The sequence below is a fragment of the Filicampus tigris genome, chromosome 12 (genome assembly GCF_054856515.1).
Source record: "Filicampus tigris isolate MCC_2025a chromosome 12, RoL_Ftig_1.0, whole genome shotgun sequence".
In the NCBI taxonomy this organism is placed as follows: Eukaryota; Metazoa; Chordata; class Actinopteri; order Syngnathiformes; family Syngnathidae; genus Filicampus; species Filicampus tigris.
The window spans coordinates 6,667,136-6,694,568 of record NC_141228.1 but is presented as its reverse complement, the minus strand read 5'-3'; the positions used below and the strand labels follow the sequence as shown (position 1 = coordinate 6,694,568).

Genomic DNA, 27,433 nt, shown 5'->3' with positions numbered 1-27,433 from the left:
TTTATAGTGGGTTATGGACAGGGTGATCCCTTCACATAGGGTCGACCCAGAGCCGTGTGCTCATCTTTCGCTCAGCTGGGTGGGGTCTTTATTCAATTCAGAGATGATTGCTTGATGCTCATATAGCCTCGTTCCCAGGATGTCCTCGCAATAAAGGCATACATTGTATCAAAGCCAGTGAAGGGATCGGTTTACTTTCACAGCCTACGGCACGCACACACACTGACCCAAAGCCCAGCAAAAAAAAGAAAAAAAAAATGCAAACCATTGTGTTTCACCAGTTTGGCATCACAAATGCTCAAGGGTTCAGTATGTATCACTGTCGCTGAATAAATACGAGGCACTTTGTTAGTGTGACAGGTTGGTGATTCATAGCTGATATCGATCAGGAGCCAACAACTAAAAATGGAAGACAAAAGATGTTGTTTACAATGAAACATAATTCTAAAAGTTATGAGTCACAACAAGCATGCCGGGTGGGTCTGCTCAACCAGATCTAAGAAGCTGAATGCGCCCTCTGCAGGTCATTACTGAGAGCGATCAGTCATATTAATTGACGTTCTGATAGATGGCAATAGCGTTCTTGAATGAAAAATGACATTTGTTTGATCATTTAGTTGAATGCAAGTTAAGCTCTTGTTGTAAGCTGCATACTGACAGAAGAGGTCTTGTTCCAGGAACCCCTGTGAATCGAATTCCCATCATGGCCAAGCAGGTCCTGGATCTATACATGCTCTACAGGCTGGTGACGGAAAAGGGGGGCCTGGTGGAGGTCATCAACAAGAAACTGTGGCGGGAGATCACCAAAGGACTTAATCTGCCTACCTCAATCACCAGTGCAGCCTTCACCCTCCGCACACAGTCAGTAAACACGCACAACACGCAAACAAAAAATACACATACTGTATTTTATCGTTTTACTTACCCCTCCAACACACTTAAATTACATTTGATCTTATTAAAACACACTTTTGCAACGCGTCGTATTCGAACGGACAAAACAAACAAATTGCAAGCATAAATAAAATAGAAAATATTGTATGCATTGGAGTGTCATTGTACATGCATGTGCCTTAAAGAGGCGGGGCCTGGTGGGGTTGCAAATGATGTTAGCAAGTCAGCGTGAGAGTGTCTTGATGTGAGCTTTGGCCAACAGCAGCTTCTGCATGAGTTGATTTGAAACACTTTGTGGGCCTTCCAAGTGGGGGGGGTGACCACTAGCTGTGGTGTACCCCGGCCTCTCGCCCAAAGTTGGTTGCAACTCTTGCTCACCTGCAACCCAAATGAGGACAAGCGCTATGGAAAACAGATGATTCGTTTTTTTCTTGTGAGGGTAGAAACTGCGCTGATGACCACACTTCACCTGTTTTAAATGTACTGACAGAATGAGGAATTGAAACTACACTTGTGGCTCAACTCAGAGATCTTTTGCATTTGGCTTGACATTTTGTGGAGGTTGGAATTCATTTGACTGTCAGCCCAACTATTGGGCGCAGGCTTGTGAGTAAACTTGCCGGGGAAGAAATCACAATAAATAGCTTTACTTTCACACTTTGAAACCTGTGTCATACTGTATCATCAACATTCTCTTTCGGAATTATGTCAGGTTGCTCACTCGCTGTCTTAAAGGGGGAAATCCACCCAAACATATTTTTTTTCAAGAATGTGTTCCAAGCAGGCCCACTAGTTGAAACAACTCATTCTGATAAATATTGCGTTTGTGGAATAAGAGTTAATCCACTCGTTTTTAGCCATCTCATGGGGTGGCCATTTTGTCACTTCTGGCGACTGAAAATGACATCACAACTACGCAGGGCTCAGGTAACGACTAATCACGGCTTAGCTTCAGAAAACAGGTCAGCCATGATTGGTCGTTACCTGAACCCTGAGCAGTAGTGATGTCATTTTCAGTCGACAGTGACAAAATGGCCGCCCCCAGAGATGGCTAAAAACGGGTGAATTATCTCTTTATCCACAAATGCAAGATTTATCTGAATGCCTTGTTTCAACGACTGAGTTTGCATAGAACATATTCTTGAAAAAAATATGTTTGGGTTGACTTCCACTTTAAGTGGCTTCACTACTCCTTTTTGTAAAGCCTTCTAAAGCATCTCACTGTATGTCTTGCCCTTTAAAATGGATTTGTGGTTCCCATTAGATACATGAAGTACCTGTACCCATATGAATGTGACAAGAGGGGTCTGAGCAACCCCAACGAACTCCAGGCCGCCATCGACAGCAATCGACGGGAAGGCAGGCGACAGAGCTTCGGCGGCTCCCTCTTCACCTACTCCCCCAACGGGACACCCACCATGCTGTCTTCGCCCAAGCTCTCCACGCCCACCATGGGTTTGACTGTAGGCACCAATGGGGCCTCGCTCACCCCCATCCAGAAGATCAAAAAAGGTGGGCACAGCACCAAATGGTGTTGATGTTCGGAGATGGGGAAAAAAAGGAAAAGTTGTACCTCTACTTAAGAAATTAATCGGTTCTGGAAGAAATTTCTTAAGTAGAACATTTTGTAAGTAGAGACGTGTTTTCCATGTAAATGCCCTAATACGTTCCAAGCCCCCCAATATTCAGCCATAAATGTTTTATAAAGCATAAAAATGCACGAAAACATGTAACAAATCCATGTTACAATTAGATTATTGCACAATAAATGAGAGTTGTGCATAATGTAAAAAAACAAAGAATAAAGAATAAAAATGATGGTCATTTACCTTTTAATTGCTGTCCTCATCGCGTTTTGCCCTCTTTGGTTCATGTTCTCTCTCAGAAGGGATTTTTGCCTGGCGTTTTGTAAAGAACTGATTTAATAACGTGGCGACTGTCGATACATTACGGTCATATTCTTTGGCCCTTTTTCATACATTTCTATTATCTCATGCTTTGTTTGTATGGACAAAAAAACCCCCAGATTTTCTCCTTTTTTTCTTTTCCTCATTTCTAATTCACGTAAAACTATCGGAATACCTCATGGCCCGAGGTGGCGAATGACGAGGACGCTGCATAGACATATATCTATCACATATCTATCTATCTATCTATATATCTATCTGTCTATCTGCACACATAGACACATACGGTAGAGGTCCCTCTTAGCCAATGGGATGCCAGGAAGATGCTAGGCTAGCCAAAGGCAGAGCAGCTATGAGTATGTTGCGTTCAGGAAACTGTATTACTGTATTTTTACCTTTTGTGTCCTGAAATGTTTTCGTAACGAGGCAATATTTTCCTGTTGAGGCGTTTCGTAACTTGAAAATTTCATATGAAGAGACATTCGTAAGTAGAGTACCACTTTACTCTGTGACGTTTTTGTTATTGATGTTGCTTCTTGGTAGCAGAATTTTCTTGTGATCAATCAATTACTTATCTACAATATTAGTTTTTCTGTCCCGTACCTTGATTCCAGTCAGTGGTTTATAATAGAAAACATTAAAGTCATTGTATACCTTTAAATACTAATACTTTGTTTTTGTGTTGGCCTTTGCATTTTTTTTCTGTGGTCATCTTAATTGGATGAAGTTAAATGTGGTCAAAGCTTCATCACATAAAGTTTAATGTTTTCTATCGCTGAGAAGGAGAAGGTACTTTACCACTAAGCCTTATGATACATGGAGTTAAGTTCGTTTTTAAAAAATGTGTTTTCCTCCCTGCTGTCCAGAAGAAGAGGGCGGCCAGCCTTTCCATGGAGTCGGTGTGCCTCGCATGCCAGTGGGAGCCCTGGCGGGTCACTCGGTGGCTGCCGTGCAGGCGGCGGCGGCCCAGGCGGCGATGGCGGCTCAGGTGGTGGCTTTGGAACAGCTTAGGGACAAACTGGAAGCCGGAGAGCCGCCCGAGAAGAAAATGGCGCTGCCGGCAGAGGAGCACCATCGACTGCTACAGAGAGCGCTGCAGCACAACTTGCTGGCCATGACAGCCCAGTTACCAATGAACATCCGCATCAACCAACAAGGTACTGGAAAGAAACAGCAGATGATCGGGTGGAAAGGGTCTACTGTGCCACTTGGTTGGAGATCATCTGGTTTAATGAACGCCAACTTCAAAGTAGACAGAGAAAGAAAAAAAACGGAGATATCTGCCATATACTTGCACTCAGAATTACAATAATCAAAGAGCAAATGCACTACTCACAAAAAGTTAGTTTCAGTATATTTCACTTTTGGGTCCAAAATTTTAGGCTTGTCATGAAATTTCACCCAAAAGCCTTAGTATCCAGAACTTTATGGAAATAAATAATAATAATCGGATTAAAAAAATATTTGCTTAAAGTGATTGTGGATATTCACATTCAGTAAGGTCATTTAATCCTCAGGGCATTGAATGGATGGAATCTGGACTGCTGTAGTTGTCTGCATTTAAGTGTTTCACAAAACCATTTTTTTCTGACTACAGTTTTTTTAAGCAATTATTGGTGTTTATTTGGTATTGTTTAGTGATTAAAAAACAACTAAAAAAAAAATTAAGCAATATTACACAAGCGGGATTTATGTTCAATAACCTTTTTAAAACTGATTCAGTTACTGATTTGGTCATTGTTTTAGTTGTAACTCGAAGTAAGAGCCGATGTTTGCGAATTTCCTATTTTGATGAAACAAAAGTTAATCAGTCTGCTTTCTTGAAGGACTACAGAAATCAGAAAATAATCACTGTAGAGCTGAACTCAGGTGATTCAAACTGTTTTAAGTTAAACAATGGCTCTAAAAGATTACTTGTTTATTAAAATACAGTAGTTGGTGATTACCGGTAATTTGATAACAAATTTTAAACAGAGATAGCTTTATGTGTCCCTAAACTTATTTTTGACTCCAATTTAAAAAAAAAAAATGTCTTTTCTTTTTTCGAGCCCACCAGATTTTTTTTTTTTTTTTAGATATTTTTATGTTTTGATTGAAGTTTGACCTATAAAAGCTTGTGCAATCCAGATTTCACTATGCTTTGTAAAATAAAGCTATAACATTTCAGGAAAAAAATCCCACCTGTTGCCAAACTCCTAATTCATAAATATTGCTAAATATATCACATATTATGTTGTTATTATTCTTATTACAAAGTTATCATTATTATTATTAGGAAAATCTGATATGGTAGAGAAAAAAAACATGGGCAGATTCGGATTCAGCGTAAAACGTTCATCAATAAAAGTTTACTTGCATCTCTGATTGAAAAGTTGAGTAAAAATTGGTTGACTAGAGTAATCGATTAGTTGTCGATTAATCAATTCATTTTGACACCTCTAACTATCCATCCATTCATCCATCATCTATACCGCTAATCCCCACAAGGGTCGCGGGCGTGCTGGAGCCTATCCCAGCTGTCTTCGGGCAGTAGGCGGAGGACACCCTGAATTGGTTGCCAGCCGATCGCAGGGCACACAGAGACAAACAAACATCCGCACTCACAATCACACCTAGGGGCAATTTAGACAGTCCAATCAACTTACCATGCATGTTTTTGGAATGTGGGAGGAAACCAGAGTACCAGAGAAAACCCACTCAAGCACGGGGAACATGCAGACTCCACGTAGGGAGGCCGGAGCCGGGATCGAACCCACGACCTTCGAACTGTGAGGCGGACGTGCTAGCCAGTCGCCCACCGTGCCGCCCACCTCTAACTACTTTGTATTAAATGTATTCCTAAAGTCATACACTATAAAATCAAGTCACAATAAAAACAGCAAAAGTACCAGAATTTACTGGTGTATTTGTGGTGCAACACATTAGCATTTCTTTTCTTCCTTGAGCTGTGGGGTTTTTGCTGTTTTACCTCAGAATTTTGTGTCATGCTTTCCACATACTCTTTGGTCGATTTCAGTTGGTGTCTGATGTGTAAACACATACTTGGCATGTTACCACAAACCTCAACACCTGTAGGTGAGCTAGTGGACCTATATGTTGACCTGTTTAGTGTCTAACAGTAACGAACATGCAGGCAAACAGACAACCACGCGTGTCTGTGGGGGGGAGTTCCCTCCGTGCTAGCAAATAGTTTAGTCCCCTTGATGTTGGTTTCATGTCTGCAGATGTCTGTCTCGGTATAGATTTCACAATTTGGAAAAACTTTTATTTTTTTTAGATCCACAAATAGAGTATACAGTAAGTATTCCCACCTACGGACCTCTGTCAAACGGAAATTCCCTCACCTGGAAGAAAAACCTATGCATTAAATTTTCTACTCCTATATTACATTAGCGATCGATTCCTTACAACGGAAGTTCCGGTATCCGGACGCAGTAGCGCAAGCTCAAGCAGTCCCAGCTCTATGCTACGGAAAAACTTTGACCGCTCCGCAATCGTCGGATCGAACGGAAATTCCCTCACTCTGAAAAAAAAAACGGATGCATTGAATTTGTACTACTATATTACATTAACGATCAATTCCTTACAACGAAAGTTCCGGGGCTGTATCCGAAATCCATAGCGAAGCCCGCAGTAGCGCAAACTCAAAACAGTTCCCGCTCGATACTACGGAAAAACTTTGCTCCGCCATCATCGGATCCAAAACGGCGACATGTAAGTTACTTCTTTGGCATGCGTTTTACTGAAATTGCAAAAGATTTAAAGCGTATTCATTTACATTTTCGCTGTAGATCATGACATCCAAACGAAGAAGAACGGTAATGACCGTGGAAGAGAAAGTGAAATGCATCCAATTAAGCGAAGCTGGACACAAAGTAAAAAACATCCAGGAGACACTTGGAGTCTGAAAAACTCAAATCTACGAGACTTTAAAAAAACAAGGAATCGATTCTGGCTCAGTACGATTCCGGCAGTTTGCCTGCTCAGAGGAAATTGTTTGCTGCTCGATGGACGAAGTACAGTGGCGTAAATAAATGTGTCCTTTTGCATGCACAAGAATCACCAGACATCAGTGATGATTAACGGGACAGTTATTTGCAATTAGCAACAAAACTGTGTGATACGCAAAAATGTTCATACAGCAAAGAATGAAGCTAAGACAACAACTCAAAATAGACTCATTTTTTCCTAAGTCTGAGAAAAATCAACATTAAAATACAGTACAGTTTACTGTAGTTAAGTACAGTACAGTATTTTTGTCAACAGTATTTGGACTATGTTTGTTATACTGTACTGTATTTTCTTCATATACCTGTACTTTATAGTGCAGATTTTATTTAATAAAAATTTGGGGGACATTTTTTTTTTTTGCTTTATATTGCTTGTGTTGTTAACCTGTTACACATGTATTTTGTGAACATACTTGCACGTTCATACAGGACATGTTCCGTAGTCGTTTCCCACATAAGGAAATTCCATTATGAGGAAAGATTGGACAATACAAATATGATTCCTTACTATAGAATACTTACTGTATACCCATAGTTGCAACCGTGAGAGCCAATAGTGCTACTTGCCGACTTTTGGTTTTGTCTGTCAACATTGAAAACACAAAGACATTTTAAAATTGAGGGGTCACTGATAGTGTAGTGGTACACACGCCTGAGTTGTGTGCGGGCAGCGTGGGATCGGTTCCCACTCAGTGTCTGTGTGTGTGCCCTGCGACTGGCTGGTGACAAGTTCAGGGTGTAGTCCGCCTTTCGCCCATACTCAGCTGAGATAGGCTCCAGCACAACCCCGCGACCCTGTACAGGATAAGCGGTTTGGAAGATGACACTTGACACATTTTACAATTGACCTAAGTGCATTGATTTTGCTAATACAACTTCCCTATTTTGTTGTTGGTGCTTAGATGGCAGGCAGGACTCTGCCATGAACCTCACTACCAATGGCACAAACAGCATAAGCATGTCAGTCGAGCTCAATGGAGTCATGTACACTGGTGAGTTGCTGCATCATTCTCCACTCAAAGTTTAGTATACTGCTGCTTTTCTCATATAAAGTGGAAATCAACCAAAACATATTTTTTTCAAGACTATGTTCCCAGCAGGCCCACTCGTTGAAACACGGCATTCTGATTAATAGTGCGTATGTGCAATATGAGATAAGCAGCAAAATCCACCCGTTTTTAGCCATCTCAGCGGGCGGCCATTTTGTCATTTCTGTCATCTGAAAATGACATCACAACTACCCAGGGCTGAGGGAACGACCAATCACAGCTTGCCTGTTTTCTAAAGCTGAGCCTTGATTGGTCGTTACCTGAGGCCTGGGTAGTTGTGATGTGACAAAATGGCTGCCCCCATAGATGGCTAAAAATGAGTGGACTAACTCTTCCAAAATCCACAAATTCCGCAATATTTATCAGAATGCCTTGTTTCAACTAGTGGGCTTGCAATTAACATATGCTTGAATAAAAATATGTTTGGGTTGATTTCCACTTTAAGATCTGAAACTACAACAACAAAAGTACACATCATAACTATTACTAAATACGTAATCTAAAGATGGGTTCACACCGCGGGCAAATGCGAACCAGATTGGATTTTTTTGCCCATATGCGACCTGTATCTAATTTTTTTATGACAGTCTGAACGGCTCAATTCCGATTTTTTTCAAATGCGACCTGGGTCACTTTCATATGTGGTCCTAGATCGGATACGTATTCGATCTTTTACAATGCGTTCTTCTCAATCTTTTACGGCCAAGTCGCATATATCCGACATTGACGTCATCCGGAGCCCAAAATGTGCTCCGCGCAGGAAGAGGGAAACTGCCGGCAGCAGGGGATCGAATCTACAAAGTTGTTTTGAGTAACACTATTGACTTTATATTTTACATTAATTTAATCCACCTTGAAACATGAAGCATAAAGTGGACATTTATGGCGATTGTAGTAATTCAGCCACGGCTCAGATAGATTCATTTTTTACGCACGGTTAAGACGTGACGTCATCGTTAGTGATGTCTCCATGAAATCAGATGTTAAAGCGTCGCCTCGTGATTTTCCCCAAATACTGTATTTATTTCTACCTGCTACCTTATCGCTTGACTGTATAAATGCCCCGACACGCTGGACCACATTTACTTCCGCAAACACAACGTCGGGTGTGACGTCGTCTCTTCTTCTGCGTGTGAACCTAATCAATGCAGTGTCCCTTTTTCATTGATTGCTTTCAAATTAGTTGAGGAATGGATAATTCTATGTTTTTATGCAAGACCTATTTCAATATTTGATGTATAATAGTATTACATGGAATACTTGACTCAGAGTACGAGAGATCCTCAGTTTACGATGCACTTGACATACAACAAGCAAAAAACTAGTATTTGCAGTAGCATAAGAATCAGGCACCACAAAAAGGCACAGTCAGTTACGGCCGTGCTTACTGTTTGTTATTTGATTGTTTTATGTTTAGAGGTTTACAAATAATTACTGGAATTATGGACATGCTGCAGAGAATATACTGCCATTAACTGTTTGCTAAATAGTGGAAGTGCTAAGTGAAGCTAAGCAGCCTTATGCTCTTAATGTTGCTCCTAACTACAAAATATCTATTCATCACTATGCCATTTTTTTCCCCTGACGAAATGCAGTCCGCACCATTTAATATTGAGTGCAAGCCGACCTTGCAATACCTCCTTCACAAACAGTTAGCAGGCTCATAAAAAAATATTCTTCCAGAATTGTTGTAGTTATAACTTTTTGACTGTGTAAGAGTAGGTTTAGAATTGAATACAAATTTGGGTTATGTCGCCACAATAGGAACGGAACTCCATCGTAACCCACGGACCCATAATAATCACACTGACTTGCTTTTTGTCAAAGTAAAGGCGTCTTTTTCTACCTTATTTGTTATTTCTTAACGCACATATATGATTTAGCATTTGAGCTAATCTCCTTTAAAGCGGTACCTGGCAAGTAGGGCGCAATGTAAAATGCCATAAATCTTTTTGTGTGGAAGAAAAGGGCTTATTTTGTTCCCTGGAATTCACTTTTCTCTTTGCTTTGCAGGTGTCCTTTTTGCTCAGGCAGCAGCTGGGTCAGCCCCATCGGGGGCCTCCCTCTCCAGCAAGCCTGTCGGCAGCCGTGTCTCTCCTCATCATCTGCAGCAGCAGACCACACCTACCTCAACCTCCAGCAACCCAGTGTCTTAACAAAGCCCCAGCCTTTCCCTTTATTATTATTTTTTTTTAACTCAAGCTACATAAAGCCAAAATGAAAACAACAACCTCATTTTCTATATAGTCTACGCCAAAAAGAAAGCATACACAAAGACACAAACTTAGCGCAATCACTTGAAACACACTCTCAGGTTATGTCATCAACTCACCTCTTTTGTTCTTCATAGCCACAATGATTTTGGAGGAAAATATTCCAATGGAGAGCCAGTATATGTTAAACAAAAATGTATGTACAACCTGTGAATTATTTATTTCTACATACATGTACATCTTATGGAAGAACAAAAGAGAAGTTCATAATCAGGAAGGGGTAATGCACTGTTTACACTTACAAACACAGCTACTGACTGACAGTAATGTTTCATCCTCGAGGGGAGAGATTCTTTTTATTTGACCTTTTACTTGTTTGTTGTTGTTTTTACTTTCATTATAGTGTTTTATCATTTAAATTTTTATCAATACATACTATCACTGCAAGAAAACATTTATATATTTAGAATTCTATCGAAAGAAAAGAGTACAAAATATCTTCTATTTTTAATCAGAAAAGCTTTAAAAGTATATGGCGCTTCTTCAGGGTGTGTAGCAATGCACCACTGTGACCTACTTGTGTGGAAACCAGATACCTTATTAACACAGCAGCCGTTGTCGAGCAGTCTTTTTGAATATATTTGGTGACCAGATGAGGTGATAGCTCAACGTACCTGCTGAATTCATACATTGTTTTCTTTTCCCCGTCGCAAGGTCAGTTCCTTACTAGTTCATCAAGCTTAGCCATTCTCACAGAGTAAGATCCAGCTTTTGCTGCGCTTCAGTATGCTTTGGCCTTGATGGCGTCTACATGATGTTCTTGCAAACTTCACGTGAACGATACTCGGATTGCTCTCAGGTGTCCACATACTTCTTCGCAACGCTTTCAGCGTCTCTTCAGAAAGATCAGTTTGTAACTTTATTTCCTGTCCTTAGTTTGGTTTTCTCGTGAAGTGATTGTCTTGAGGTCAGATGCATGCCTGTATTTGTGGATAAAGCCTGAAGGAAAACGGATTTCCTTTCAGGAATGCACAGGACCTGTTTGTCCACTTAATCCTTGTTGTCGTGAAGACGCTCACTTGGACATTCAGGTGTCAGGAGGCGCTAGCTGCGTCTCAGAGGACCTAATATAGTTCAACTTTATCTGGCGCTTTCTTGTTGTGTTTTTGTGGCATAGATGTCATATATATATATATATATATATATATATATATATATATATATATATATATATATATATATATATATATATATATATATATATATATATATATTTGTAATTTTTTGTGCGCTTTAAGCATGACTTTGTGCTTCTCATCTAAGTGCTTCTTACCTGCTATTTGGAGGACCAGGTCATCCTCAGATTCCGAAATCAATCATCAAATTTTTTGTTCCCTCTGCAGTGATTGTCAACCCAGACCTCACTATGCCAAATAACCTCATTCATTCCTGCTGATGACAGGGCATGAACCATGCTTTGCTTATAGGATTTTTTTGCTGAGGCCTTTAAAGTGGAAGTCAACTCCAAACGTTTATGGGCAATAATATGTTCTATGCGCCTTCACTAGTCTAAACATGGCATTCTGATTAATACTGCATTTGTGGAACATGAGTTAAGCAGCAAATCCACCTGTTTTTAGCCATCTCAGGGCGTGGCCATTTTGTCACTTCTGTCGACTGAAAATGACATCACAACTGCTCAGGGCTCAGGTAACGACCAATCACAGCTCACCTGTTTTCTGAAGCTGAGCCGTGATTGGTCGTTATCCGAGCCCTGAGCAACTGTGATGTCATTTTCAGTCGACAGCAAGTGGCAAAATGACCGCCCCCTGAGATGAAGGAAAACGGGTGGATTTTACTGCTTAACTCGTATTTCTCAAACGCAATATTAATCCGAATGCCATGTTTTTACTAGCGGGCCTGCAGAGAACAGAAACTTTTGGGGTTGACTTCCTCTTTAACAGTATGAGATGGCCAGTTGTCACTTTTTACTGTTCTGCGCAAATATTACCAGCCGCTGTGGCTTTGATCAGAGGGGTCACCACCAGCTGCTACACAAACATGTCTGAGAGAACGCTGTGCTGCTCACACTGTGATTGTTGAATCTCGCTTCCCCAGTTGTACTATTTTTGAAGACAAAATGGAATTTACACAGGAGTATTATGGACCTACTGAAGAGGGGGGGAAAAGAATACTGTAATGTGAGAGAATAAGGTCATACAATTACGAGAATAATATCAAAGTATGCCCAAAAAAACTTTTGAGAGGTTCTGCTTCGAACCTCTGCTCAGTCCCTGTGTGCAGGTTGCATGTTCTCCCTGTGCTTGCCTGAGTTTTCTCGGTGCATTCACATTCCAAAAACATAATTGTTAGGTTGAATGTAGACTCTTAATCATCCCTAGGTGTTGATTTGAGTGTGGATGATTGTTTGTCTACATGTGCGAGCAGTCCAGGGTGTACCACCCCTCGCCAAATACGACAAAACGTACGCTTGACATAAATCTGGGATAAGCTTAAGATCTTATGCAACCCTAATAAGGACAAGTGCTGTTAAAAAAATGGATGGAACTTACACTATTTTTCAGACTGTTACATTTCCTTATGTGCTATTTTATTTAATATCATAACTTTTCTTTTGTAATATTCCAACATTATTCTTGGAACTTTACAATTTTGTAAAGGTTTTTCCTTTTGAGTGTTGCCATAATACTCCTTCATCGGCTAATAAGAGAGCTTTGCCCCTTTTCCACAAGTGGGCGCTGTGGCTAGTTATTGCCAAACCAGATGTGAGCAAGAGTGGCATTAAGCACAGTTGCTCCTTGGTGTCCTAGTAGTAGGTCATATATTGTCTTTTGAAGCGTCACATTTCATGAGGTACCACCTGCTACTACACGTCAGCAACTGATTGAATACCATCACCCAAGTGTGTTCCAAGTGTTAACTGGAAACTGTTTTGGGGGTTTATAACACCACCAAGAAGAAAGTGAGGCATGTGGAAACTTTTTCTTTTCTTACCTACGTATGGTACCTTCAAAAACTGAAGTTGGGTTAAAATCATATGATCAGCAGCATTTTATGTCTTGTCAGTCGGTACTACTGTTACATTTAACAGTAGTATACAAATATACTTGTATTACCAGCCTCACTTGTAGGGTTGTAATACTACCGGTACACAGCAGGCTTCATTGTGACATCAAGTGTGGATGATACCCCGCGGTTCAATGGTGTGGTCGGAAGACGAAACACCCACCCTCTTGTCTTTTAATGTTTTGAATAGTATTCACGAAGAGATGACTTTGTATGATGGTGGCGGCTTCAAGATCAGATTCTCAGAGTAGATTGTGTGAAGGTGATGTAACAAGGACAGATAGTGCCTTCTAACTGTGGACAATAGCACAGATGCACTCTGAAGCTGTGCTAACATGTATACAAAGACCCAAATGTTGTTTTTATAACAAACTTCCATATTAGATTGGGGACTAACTATGAATACCCTACGCGGCTTTTCTTATGTCGTGTAAACTATTGCTGTAGGTTCTGTATATGACATTGTGAAGAAGTACTTTATATTACATTGGGAAATGCTTTCGTTTTCGTCTTAAGTAGCGGATGTCAGAGATGCTGTAAAAGAGCTGACAATCAAATCAAGGCGCTCTAGTAAAAAGCATCTGTTTGGGGGAGGGATGCTGTAGAAAACAAAATTCAATCAATCCCCAGCTAAAGATTCAACATTGTGTCTTTTTTTTCCCCTGCACATTTGTCTCCCTGACCTTTTGCCCCCTTAGGCAACATTCAAGCACCTGCCCCAACCCCCCACATCCCTTCTTCCCTCCTGTATAGATCGGTGTTTGTTCGACCAGCTCTGTGAGATATTTGCATTTGAACAGTTGCTGTCTTTCTCTGCCCTTCCCAGACAACTGCATCTCAACGAGAGGTTGCCGTGTTTTTTTTTGTTTTTGTTTTTTAGTGTGTGCCGGTGACAATCAGGAGATATTGTGATGACACTGTATACCTCCATACATTCTTGAACATCCCTTCAGCCACTGTTTTGACACCTTTCTACCTCAATGACCGACACGCTGGGGAAAAAAAAAAAAACCCCGGATGATGATATTGATTAAGTTAGCCCTCCAGTAATGACCACAGACAATCAGATATCAGCTAATTGGGACTTTCTTGATTTGTAGCCATTGCCTTATGTAAAGGAAGGCTGTGGCAAGAGCTCCCCATTGCAGAAAGGTTTTTGAAGTTGAACCTTCAAAGTGGTTGAATATATTTACAGTGTTTTCTTTGTTTGAATTCAAACACTTTGGAACCAGCATTTTAGTGTGGATCTCATGTGTTAAGATTGACTCTTAAATTGTCACACTTCATTCTTGCTTTTCCCGTAGCTCTTGTCAGGCAGGATCCTCCATGTAAAATGGAACATTTCTGGAAAAAGTCTTAACTCTGCAAAAAAATGATATTCTTTTTTTTTTTTTCTTTTTCTCTTGTTATTAATGCAGTTCATTTGGATTGAAAGCAGTCTTTAGTGCATCTACACTTTTGTGTAGGTGCACAATTTCACTTTATCCACATGCTCGCTGTGTATAAAAATATCATACTTAAAGAACTTGAAATATTGCTGCTGTCAATCCCTTCATGGACCATTCACCACCACTTGTATGGGTCTGAATGCTTCTGGAACATCACCGCTGCCTCCGCCGCGGATAAGGTGGACTGCAGATAAGGATGATGACAAAGTAACAAGATGCCTTCTGCTGTGACAATTGTATGAATTAACATGTATTACTAAAATTTGTGGAGTAGAATATTTCTCAAATATGGCTTTTTAGAGCTATGAATTATATCGTGTACGTTTGTTTTTGCTATTTCTTTGCTTTTTTTTATGCTGTCACAAACCAGCACACAGAGATTACATTTTAGAGCAGATTTATTACCTTAAAAATTAGCATGATGAGGATAATAATAATGTGACTATTTTAGGGAAGCTTGTGTGCTTCACGTCTTCAGCTAACTTCAGAACTTCAGGAAACGAGGCGTTGTGTCTTGTCTCTTAAAACTTCTCAGGAAAATCTACCTCTACCTCCAGTTGGATGCATTCATCCCAGTTGGGTGTCAAGTTCCAGTTTAGTGGGTACACAGAGAGGGCATGTTACAGCCCAACTACTGCTGATGCAACAGCAGCGATCCCACGGCTCAACAGTACTGCTTATATAGTACCACTGTTAGCACCACAAGTAGTCTTCAGTATGTTCACTCGATATGTGCTTATTATTCCTTCTTTATCTATAGGCTACGTACTTTGTACATGATTTTAATGAATGGGATGGTTCCTATTAACTTTGGTAACCGTGAAGTGGGAAGGCAATGCAACATTTTTTTCTCTCTCTGTTTTGAATGGTGAAGAGTTATTCTTGCCTATTTACTCAATGTGTTTGTGTGAATACTTTAAATTTGAATCTGAAATTAATAAAATATCAACTTTCTTAAATGTCACCATTGCATAAGGCGTTTTGTTTTTTATTTTAATGTAACTCTAGGCTCTGATATTAGTAAAAATGAAAAGAGAATATAAACCAAGTGACCCTATGATCCTCTTAAACAATTACAAACTACAGTTTTTCACATTCACTACATAGAATATGCAAAATATACATTGTATTTTAAGTGTGGAGACTACTAAAGTGGAAAGAACCTCAGACGGGAGTGACAATGTGAGCCAGGCAGCAATTACTAATAACGCAACAGATTAAGAAAAGCAAGATATTCCCCATCCATGGCCTGATTTAAGAGAAATGGCAGCTACAGGAATGATCCGTTGTGAAAGAGCTGACTAAAACCCACCGGCTTCTGGTTTTCACTTATGAGCTAATTTAGCATTTTTAGTACACATATCTCAGCTGACAGTTAAAAATATGTTTTTACATTAATGGCGTCTATTTTTTACAAACGTTTTTTGCTTTTACTTTGTATTTACATTTCTGATTGTGTATTTTTTAAGTCTATTTAAGTAAAGGGGTCGAATCAGTACCTTCCTCTGTTAAAAAAAAAAAAAAAAAAAAGCTAATTCAAGCAATTATTCTTAAATCTTTCAGGACAAGTTAGTAGGGACAGCACAAATATGGCAACGAACTGTGATTTCATCTCTCCGTTTTCTGTAATGTGTCTTCATTGGGGCAACGAGTGAGCAAGGGTGTACTCTGAACTTGTCGCCAGTCAAAAACGCAAGACATAAAGACAAACCATTCCCAATCACATTAACACGTGCAGTGGTATGGACAATTAGACAGTCTTCAATTAGATTAACGTGACATGATAGAATGTGGGAGGAATAGAGCAAGCACGTGGCGAACATGCAAACTGCACACGGAAGGAGCTGAGCCGTGATTCGAACTCACAACCTTGCGACTGTATAAATCAGATGACGGTAAGCACTAAGCACCAGTCCGACGTCCCGGCCCACGGAAACGTTTTCTTTCTTTTAAAAATGTGGCCCCCTGCTGGTCAGAAGAAGAAACTGCGCTAATATAATACCCTTTCTATTGCTTCGCTTTACAAGCCCTGTTAGTTTGTAGTGACCGCATTTTACAAACTGTACTTACATTCTGACCACATAAAATATTCCTTGAGTTCATTCAAGTGTGTTGTGTTATGTGTATTTTTTATCTGGCCCAGTGCTTGTATTTGAGTGCGATATTGTGTGCAATTATTCTCTCCACTTTAAACCTAGCCATATGACGTATGTCGTTGCTGTCCTATGAAAACCACTTATGTCCATTTTTTAAATGTTCTTATTTTTACGTGAATGGTGTTTCCGCGTTACAGACATCACATTAATGTGAAAATCATTTAGTTTTCGTTTTTTTACGTGAATGGTGTTTCCGCGTTACAGACATCGCATTAATGTGAAAATTATATATTTTTCCCAAAATTGGACACAAGTGTTTTTCACAGGACAGCAACGATGTGTACTGTTGCGTTGAGACCGCCTCAAATGTCTCGATCATGAATGGCCGCACTAGAGCCAAGATTTGGGTTTATCTCAAGCACCGCCCAGTGATCGTGACAGTAGCAGTGAACCAATCGCACTCCAGCATATTTAAACTGACACAAAGGAGCGCACCATTCGAGACTAAGCGCGGATTGCAAAGGCGGAGCTAAAGGAACTCGTCGAAACGCAAGCCTATGGTCAATGTAGCAAAACATTGAGCAGGAAGTCTAACAGTTATGCGTGATACATTTCGTACAAAGTAACTTTACGTGTAAGGTCAAATTAAAATGAGACTCCGGTCACAGAGAACCTTGACACCCTACACGGAGACTCCGAGGAAAACCCGTCAGCCGTCAGGCAACAAAACCACACCGACACCGAGACGAACTCGTACAGCGGTACCAGAAAGTCCATTACAAGACAAGGTAACAAACTATTATTAGTCTCTCATCGACGACGACGACGTAAGATTCACCCTTAATTTAAGCAACGGTCGGGCCTTCAATTACAACTTGGCTCCACCGAACTAGCCGTGCTAGCTAGCTAATAGCTAGCATTCGAATGTTGTGGTCTCAAGATGGGAGTCAAAGCAGCCCGTCTGCGAAGTTACCTCGATATTTGGCCTTTACTGTACAGCTGCCTCGTTGATTGATTGATTCATTGGTTAATCAGAAACCACTGAAAAACCTCCACGTGAGGTGGCGATTTAAACATTTGCACACCTCAAGCTCCAATGCATTATCCTTGTTTTAATTATGCGCCCTGGTTATTTATTTGCAGTAATATCCCCTTTTTATTTTTGTTAACACGATACTTTGTGCATTTAAATTAAAATGTCCTTTTCGATGGGTGTTGTTGTGTTGTCGTCCTGTTGATAGTAATGCGAGGATTAGTTGAGCACCATGTCGTGCAGACTGGGGCAGATTTAAATGGGCCAGCTCCACATGAGAGGAGACCACTAAGTGGGTCAACATGAATGCAGCGCCACACACACTGCAAAGTTGAGGCATGTGGCAGTCATATTTTATTCATACACAATGTTGGGGTCACTCAAGGTGAAAGCCGCAATTGCGCCTGTGCAACGTCCTGTCACACAAAAAAATGTGATGCGCGCTAACTCAAATCGTACCAAATCGGTTCAGTACATTAAACTATGACGAACAGTCTGAAACCTTTGAAATAAACCGAGTCAAGCTGTCGCCATAACAGTGTTTACTTGTAACAGATTATATGTTTAAAGTGGGGCAAACACTTTACAGGGACTAAGTTAGTTGCTCCACTAGTTTGCGTGGGGCAACAGCTCAAGCTTTCGGTTGCTTCTTTGGAAAAATACAAAAGTCAAAGGAATGTTAGTCTTGTGGAATATGTACTGTCTTCAGGGTGTCAAACTTGTTTTCATAATGGGCCACAGTTATAATGGTGAAAGCACCCAAAATATGTTATCGATAGTGGTGGAATGGTACGCCAAAAGTTTTAACAATTGTGACAGTAACAGACTGAACAGTGTGAATTACTGTATGCTATAAAAATATTAATACAGTACAGTACAAGTTTGATATATTCCATGACCTGTGCATAATTCAAAACACTCGCATCTCACATCATCTGTCTGCACTGAAATGAATGGAAATGTCATTAATCCGTTCGGAGTGTCATAACCCATCTGTAAGCGTCTTGGGGCGTGTACATATGTTGAATCGGCGTCTGCAGTCGTGACATTTGGTCACTCTGATTGGCTGTTAGCTAGCAAATCAGCGCTCGGAGCACCAACGGGAAATGACAAAAGTGGAAAAACAGTGAGCACGCCTTCGCTGCCTTGATCTCCTTACAAGTACAAGAGCGAGGGTTGACAATGTAAGTATTTTACAATACCGTGTCAAGAACATGAAGGGTTACTTCGCATGGGAGTTCATCGTCAGGGAAGAATATAGCTGAATGCATTGTTTACGTTTTTATAATCCGCCCCCCACCAACAGTTTTCCGGTTGTATTTTTCTAACCATGAGAAATGGTGACTACCGCCACCGATGGTATGGAAGGGTATTACATCGTATGCATGCGCAGAAGGTACTTTAATGGTCAGTGTCGCTGTCTGTCGTTGCGCACACTGGGTAAGCGTCTGTCACTGTTGGCCAGCGTCTTTTTGGTCTATCTAGGCCTTTAGACATGACAGTCGCGAGACCAGAAACTGAGCAGCACTGTTGGTTTAAGGACTTGGTGCGTTGCTGGAGCGTGATCCATTCAAACTTCTTGTCAGTGTCTCCAGATTGGTGGCAAAAAAATGAGGATATCGAGACAAAAGTCCATATATTTCAATAATTTATTGCAAAAAGTGAAAATTGGAATATTAGTTCACCATACACTGTGATATATTTCAAGCTTTTGCTTGTTTAAATTTAGCTGATTATGGCAGAAAGACTTAAGAATAACAGTCCAGTTTTTCACAAAATTAGAATATCTTGAATTCAACATTGGAGGCTCCCTGTGTCACATGCAAGGTTTTCCCTCAGCCTTTAAATAGTCTCAGTCTGTCTTAGTAGGCTTCAGAATCACCGGAAAAACCGCTGACTTGACTGTTGTGCAGAAATTGCAGAAGTTTCTTAATGAGAAAAAAGGTCTCAAGATCAATCCACACTGCTCCAAAATGGCATTGAATAGATGACTTAAAAATTCTTAAGCTTTTTATGAAATGTAATGAAGCTGCTAGTGGTCAACTAGAACCTCTTATTTTGAAGGTCGAAGTGACGTCTGATGCTGAAGATGTCCCAACGATGATGAGGCGCCTGCTGCCCTACGGGCGACCGAGAAAGCGAGCCATTGCTGCGGTTGACAAAGAGACAGGTGATTAAAAAAAAATAAAATAAAATAAAAATCTTCTTGTAAAATAATACATTGAGCTTTCTGCATCTAAGTTGAAGACACTGGTCTTCAAGATTCCGCCTTCAAGACACCCCCCAGGTCCATATTGAATAATGAGCACGTACTGTCTGAGATGGACACTGCATCTCCTCACAATTCAGCGTCTAGGAAGATCTACACCCCGATTGTTCGATTCCTCACACCCAGCAAAGAGAGTAAGTAGAAGCCCCTGTTTTTGGTTCCCTAAACTGTCTTGCCAACCTCAACTCAAGGCTCATTATCAGGCCACAGAGTCTTCCTGGTGGCATGTGGTCAGCTCCTTCTACCAGTGCATCAAATGGAACACATGTCAAGGTCAAGAATGAATCTGTCCCACTTCGCCACTCCTGTAAAAAGTTTTATATTGGAGTGAAGCTTATGACATGATCAAGATTTTTTTTTTTTTGTGGGGGTTGAACAATATTTAATTACCCAATAAAATGATGAGGTCGGCCACATGTGGCCCTTGTGCATCGAATTTGATGAGGGTACTTTTTCAATATTGGCCATTTACATAGTTGTTTGGTTGGAGATATGGCGCAGAAAAATCTGTTTAAAACTGACCCCCTGAGGGTAAGTCCAATTCTGACACACCCGAACTAATGAGTGGCAATACGCAGGTACAACCTTTCTTTGCCCGCCATGTATGTAAAGGCCAAATCGTGAGACTCATTATGTGAGCCTCCATTTGATGTTGCATAAATTCCTTTACCTGCACTTGACAATTGTTGTTTACTGGTCTATTAAATTAACTGTCATTTAATGTGTTTGAAATCATAACTACTATTAAGTGAGAAAATAATTAGTCTTTACTATTATTATTATTTTTTTTTTAATCCAGATTTCAAGAGTCCAACAAACAATGTGTTGATGAGCCCTGAACAAGGAGTGTTTGGTTATGGCTCCATTGATCTCCTAGTGGGAGATGAGGATGACCACATCTTCAACCCGTAAGTGCTACTTTCTGCCTGTTTACATTTTTAGACCCTCCATGTATTTATTCATCTATTTTTGTCCTCAGCTTCACTTTCATCAAGAACCTGCCATCACAGTCCCAGTATTCCCAGCCCAGACTTCCTGACATCCCCCCTAAGACCAGGAGCACCCCAGAGGCCACGCTTGTGGTGGACTTGGTGAGTTTCATTCACCTCTGAGGCACTCTTGCTAGTCTGCTAGTCCAGCAACCTCATTTTGCTTTGGCCTAAATTAGGGCAGGGCCATTTCTGGATATGAACATTCAAGATGGCCTTAATTTTCAATATTAATGTCAGTCAATATGTGGACTTTCAGCTTGGTACCAAGTTCCTTGCAAGTGGCTGGGGACAACTGTCTGGCGTTATAACAGTGGATGCATTCAGTATGCCTTGATACCAAGATGTCTTCCGATATGGAGTAAGAGACAGGAAGCTCTAGTCACATAGCTACTCACTGATGCTACGTTCACACCAAACGTGAATGAAGCGTTCCGAGTCGCTTGATTCGCTCGCGTTTGACCGCGGGAAATTTGAAACCTGAAATGCTGCAGCCGCTCATTCGCTCACAGCGTAGAGGGGAAGGGCTTCGCTTGGTAGTAGACTACGACAGCATTTTTCAACATCATAATCAAATGGCCGACACACTATGCTAATGCTAACAATATTGCTGTCTTGGTAAAGTTTAAGAACTGTAAAAAAAAAAAAAAAAAGCCACCGAGTGAACAGGACGTCATCTGGCTGTGTGTGACGCAGTATCCCCGATGCTGATTGGCTGCCGCAGTATCCCCGATGCTGATTGGCTGCCGCAGTATCCCGATGCTGATTGGCTGCTGCGAGGCGGGGTGGCGAGAAAAGTTGACTTGATTTAATACGCGGCGAATGGACGGATTTTCGGTGCTTCACTCTGCGTCCCACCGCTCCAAACGCATCATTCACACCGCCCGGCGCGCAACCGCGCCCGCCCGCACGAACTGCATTCACTCCAATACGAACGCGCCGCCAGAAGCGCATGATCCGCGTTTGGTTTGAACGTAACATAAGCACTATGTAGCTCAGCCTCTGGCTACAGATGTCCTGACTAGCAAGATGCTTTCGGCAAAATTGGGACATCAAATTCATTTGAATATCAGTGCAAAAAAAAAGAAATGTAGCTAGAAAATGGCATTGTTTTTTTTTCTTGAAATGGCATTAAAAATGCAGATTTTTAAAACTTTATTTTTGCATTTGTCTGCATCCTTCATTCCCTCAGAACCCAATCCAATGTGTAATCTTTGTGTTTTCAGGAAGAAACATTGATGTTCGGATCTCTGAATATGATTGACAATGCTGAATACACCTTCCACACAGCTTTTCAGGACCATCAGTATAAGGTTGTTATCTTATTGTTGTATGTAGTGTTGTCACGATACCAAAATTTTGACTACAATACTATACCTGCATAAAATACCTTGATACTGGTACAGAAACGGTGCCTCGTCGAAAATCGAAAATTAGCAAAAGCAGCAAAATTTATTTGTTAAATTTGGGGAGTGAGATAAATGTATTACACTGTGTCTTTCTACACTTAATTATTTATAGACTACATGTAAATTAAACTTTAAGAAAACTAGTTTAAACGTTACTAGCAGAAAATGTGCACAGAGGTTTATAGAGCCATTAATGTGACATCTACTGTAATGCAGTACAGTATTGAGCCGGTTATGAACATTTTGATGGCCAGATATGCAGCTATATGGCCTCTGTACTTTTTGGACACAGAATTAGCCAATTCTGATTTTAAAAACGACTTAAAAAAAAAAAAATGAGGTCAATGGCCACGTTTATAGTTTTATACAACCATAATGTATAAATGTCCATGAATGTACATGTATATATATTTATTATAGGGCTGTCAAAGTTGAAACGTTAGCTGTGGAGATTAATTTATATTTTATAACACATTAAAAAAAAAATGAACTCAGTTTTATTAACTTCCTTCATCTGCTCACTTTGCAGCCAAACTTAGAGGAGAGTCACTGTCACAAAGACGGACTTTTACGTAGTTTTACTTTAAAAAGTTGGTCGACGGCTCATTGGAGAAATCCAAAATAATTTGCGCACTTCGCAAAGCCAAATTCAAATACCATATTAGTTGTACGTCTTTGGTGTATCTTTCAATAGTATTTTACAGGAAAAGCATCTTACCCAAGGAAAAGAAAAAAGCTATTAGAACCTTCTTAGGATCAAAATATACGTACTTTTATTTATTTATTTTTTCATATTAATTCCCAAATTTTACCAAGCTTTGTAAAAATTTGTAATTGACAAATATCATTAATCGCGATTAATCATGGAAATTTTTGCGATTAATTAATTAAAAGAGTTTAATCGTTTAACACCACTAATTTATTCACTATAAGCTTTTTACATGCCATACATATTCTTACATTACATTACATGCCATACATATTCTTGACCGCATTTCATGTCATCCATTGTTGGTATTGACAATACATTTGCACCGTTAGGGTCAAGCAAGCAAATATGTTCATTTAATTGACGTTGCTTTGAGTGCATATGTGTGTACGAGGAGCAGAGAAGACGCCGGCGCTGCTTGAAGCTTCCTCACACATGCAGGAGGCGTGCCACTTAACCCACTAAAGCCTAAAGCCCTTAGTGAGACATCGCTCTAAAACCTACAGTCATCTTTGGAGTCACCTTTGAAAACCTGACATTTTCGCCACCTACAAAATGATTAATATCTCAGCCCCTGTAGCAGATACGTTTGCGGACTTTAAAGCCATGAAACCATCCAAACGTGATTCATGGTTAAGATATATGATCGGAGACAACGACGATTTGAACGTCTTTGTAACAGAACACAGCATGGTAATTACCACTCGATTTTTTTTAAAATAAAAAAAAGTGCTTCAATTGAAACAGTAAAGCTTAATAAACTCATTGGCTTGTGTGAAAGCCACACGTATAAGCTCTTTAATTCTTTTGGAATTATGTTTCTGCCTGCTACAGGGGCTGAGATATTAATCATTTTGTAAGTGTTGAATTTGTGGGAGAACTTCAGGTTTTCAAGGGTAATTCCAAAGGTGACGTTAGGTTTTGGGGAGCTGTTGAGAAAGGCGCTTTAGGCCTTAATGGGTTAAGTAAAATGGCTCCTTTAACTGTGGGTGTAAATATGTCTGCCTTGACTCGTGACACTAAAGGCTTTCTTGTATGTTACTAACAGGTTTACATGATCCTACGACCTTATGTGAAGGAGTTCCTGCAGTCTGTGGCAAAAGTGTATGAGGTATGTGTCTGTCTCCCATACAGTTTCCCATTATTTGAAGTCAAAACATTAACCCATTAAAACCTGAAGCCCCTTGTGAGGCATCTCTAAAACCTACGAGTCACTCTTGAAAACCTAACATTTTCACCACCTACAAAATAATTTCTCAGCCCCTGTAGAAGATAGAAACATAATTCCCCCCCAAATTTGAGAGCTTAGACATGTGGCTTTCACACAAGCCCCCAAGTTTACTAAGCTTTACTGTTTCAATTGAAGATGCAAGTGAAGCACTATTTTTAATTTAGAAAAGACTGAAATAGGGAGGAGGTCGGGCACAGCCCCTTTGTTGATAACCAGCAACAGATCACATCTTATCAGGTCACCCACACAGCTTCTTTTTACAACATTGCATGGACTTTCTTGCACATTTCTACATCTTCGTTCGTTTTATTGTTTACTTCCGTATTTTCACTGCTTGGTGTTGCTGCGTTCGGAGTTACTTACATGCAACTTGGGTGTCTGCGAATACAGGATGTTTCATAGGTTTAAATTGCTGTAAACACAGCCATATCGAATGTGTGCACTTGAAGTGTGCATGGAAATGGGTGGCCAAAAGATATCAGATAGTCGCAGTTGGGCACTTGGATGTACAGTGTAAATCCAGCCTTGGAGACCTGGCATGATGTTTAGCTCTGTCATTGCTCCGTTTGCAGTTATTTTCTCCAACTACAAAATCTCAGCCGTTGTCTCTTAAGACATTTCTAGTGTAACCATAACCTTCCCTTGGTTTGACTCTTATAACTTCTGAGATGACACTTTTGAAACTGTAGGGGGAGCCCTAGCTCACACATGCTATAATCGGAACAAGTAAATGTCTGTTATTGTAGTGTTTCTTAAGTTCTGATCATATGTTGCAGCTCTTTGTTTACACCTGTGCAAAGAGAGAGTACGCTGAGAAGATTCTGGACGTCCTGGACCCGCAAAGGAAGCTCTTTCGGTAAGGCTTTGCTTTCACTTTGCATATTGTATGGAATAAATGAGCACTCACTCAGTTTCTCCGCCGATCGTCCTTGCAGCCACCGTCTCTATCAAGATGAGTGTGCCTGTGTCCTCGGGCACTACATTAAAGATCTCAGCATCCTGGGAAGAGATTTGACCAAGACTGTGGTTCTGGACAACGCACCTCATACTTACCCCTACCATGTCAGTATTGCACAGTAGACCTGACATTGTCCACCATGTTGCTTGGTGTATGTTTTCACTCAACTTGAGATGCCATTTGAATTTTGCAGTTGATGAACACTCTTCCCATCAAGAGTTGGTCTGGTGAGTCAGATGACCGAGAACTCCAGAAGCTCATCCCCTACATGGAGAAACTGTCTGCAGCGGTTCGTCTGTTTTATGTTCACTCCGCATATTTGCTGCTAGTTTGTTTGCATCTTTTACAGTCAGTCAGACACCATCTGTACATATGCATAATTTTTTTTTTGTTGACATAAATCCTGACAACACCCGAGGTATTGTTCTTTCCTCCAGTCAGTTTTGAATTACAACAGCAGGTTATCTCTAGCAGCAGCCTTTCTACTTCCACTGTCATATAATCGCCTGTGATCTTTCAGGAGGATTTTCGAGAGGTGCTGAAGAGGAGGAAGGATCACTTCCACCGACTGCTGTCAGAGGATTGACATGACCACCCCCCACCCACCTACTACACAAACCACCACATCAACTTCCCTACTTGACCCTCACAGCCTGTTTGCATTCTTGTTGCTTTAGCATTGAAAGCAGAAATCAGTGCGGTTAGCTAACATGCCACCTGCTGCGTGGTGATGGACATGCCTGCCTTGTCTTTCCCTGATCTCTTTTAAGGATCCATATTTCAGTCATGCTGCTCCTTGTTTCGCACCAGAGCTGGGCACTTGACCATTTTTTGCCGGTCCGGCCGCGACCCTCCGGCCATATTCATAAACATTGTCGGCCCCCGCCCCATTCCGCGCCCCGACCAAAAAAAAAAAAAAAAAAAAAAAAAAAAAAAGCGTCCGTGATTGACGTCACTGCGGGAGGGACGCTAACGGCAGAGGCTTTTTAAAGATCATTAGTAGCTGGCTAATTTACTATTCGAACCCGCTGTGGACACACTTCAAATGCGCCGGTAGTACTTACCCAACTGCCTGCTTACTTGCATTGCGAGCCCCGGGTTTGGATTTGTCGAATTGTGTAATTATTTGGGTCCAACAGACGGCCAGAAGTCGCGGTCAAGTTACTTATTTATTTTGCACACTTCCCCACCTTCCCGGCCTTCAAAATAAAAGCGTGACAGCAAACCACTATACAATGCAGGTTTGCTATGGCGTATTTCCGGAAGTAGGGAACGCCAGAAAAAGTGCATGAACTCCACCTTGTTGTGCTAGCGTCTGAGTATACTCGTGGACACAGATTGTTTTGAAACAAGTCGGGGGGCGTCAATACCACAGTCCCTATAACAGCAGTTGTCGCTCGCGCAGATGCGGGAGTAGAAAGAAGCCTAAAAAGAAGCCTTTCACAGAGTAGGCTGAGATGATTTTTGGCCGCCTCGCGAGCACGTCACACGAATGAGGGCCGATTAGTGGGCCGGACTAAAATCAACTTCCGGCCATGCTTACTCCAGCCATTTTTTTTTTTTTTTTTTTTTTTTTTAATTCGTCACCCCCCACCCCTCCGCCCCAAAAATAGGCATCCGGCCAGGCCGGAGGGTCCGACCGGTCCGGCCCAGGGACGGACTGCCCAGCTCTGTTTAGCACCATATTCCAGTTGAATCATTCCACTAGAAAATTCCATTCCAGTAGAAGCAGAGATGAAACGTGAAATTCATTGTATATAATTATTTATTGATTGTTTTGCTAAATCCATTTTATTTTAGATACACGTTTAATGCAATAAAGCTAACCTAATAGTGGGAAAATAAGGATTTATTTATATTTTGTTTTATTTGGCCTCTTGTGTGATTGTGAAATATTTGTGGCATTTAACAACAACACTTAAACTAACAGCAGTGATACATTTGCTTGAAGTCTCATCTCCCATCACCCCTCAGAGCCTCAAATGCGACACCTAAGTCATAAATTGTTTGCAGGCTGATGGCACGTCTCTGTCTTTTGGACTTCTCAGCTGGGTTTTCAGCTGCGTGTCTCTGGTGCTCTCAAAACAAAACAAAACCAGTCTGTAAAAATAAGTCATCACTTCCCGTGCAG

The 27,433-nt window shown here is 40.8% G+C and overlaps 2 protein-coding genes across 3 annotated transcripts in view; both read left to right on the top strand.

Moving 5' to 3' along the window:
• arid3a (AT-rich interactive domain 3A) overlaps positions 1 to 11,247 on the top strand; it is a 53,055-nt gene extending 41,808 nt beyond the window's left edge. The window contains exons 5-9 of one of the 2 annotated variants that reach the window (XM_086048365.1): positions 678 to 861; positions 2,159 to 2,406; positions 3,671 to 3,958; positions 7,714 to 7,803; positions 9,874 to 11,247. In XM_086048365.1, the coding sequence (XP_085904491.1) occupies positions 678 to 861; positions 2,159 to 2,406; positions 3,671 to 3,958; positions 7,714 to 7,803; positions 9,874 to 10,016 (953 nt within the window). In that variant the 3' untranslated portion in view covers positions 10,017 to 11,247. Of the gene's footprint in view, positions 1 to 677; positions 862 to 2,158; positions 2,407 to 3,667; positions 3,959 to 7,713; positions 7,804 to 9,873 lie in introns of both variants that reach the window. The other variant, XM_086048364.1, reaches the window with a different exon arrangement.
• A 5,969-nt stretch (positions 11,248 to 17,216) lies between these two features.
• Positions 17,217 to 27,320, top strand: ctdspl3 (CTD (carboxy-terminal domain, RNA polymerase II, polypeptide A) small phosphatase like 3). The gene is made up of 11 exons (XM_086048089.1): positions 17,217 to 17,492; positions 19,802 to 19,907; positions 19,979 to 20,140; positions 20,806 to 20,914; positions 20,986 to 21,097; positions 22,222 to 22,308; positions 24,162 to 24,224; positions 25,121 to 25,200; positions 25,280 to 25,406; positions 25,496 to 25,591; positions 25,823 to 27,320. The coding sequence occupies exons 1-11, from the start codon at positions 17,355 to 17,357 to the stop codon at positions 25,886 to 25,888; spliced, it is 1,146 nt and encodes a 381-aa protein (XP_085904215.1). The 5' UTR covers positions 17,217 to 17,354; the 3' UTR covers positions 25,889 to 27,320.
• The last annotated feature ends 113 nt before the right edge of the window (positions 27,321 to 27,433 follow it).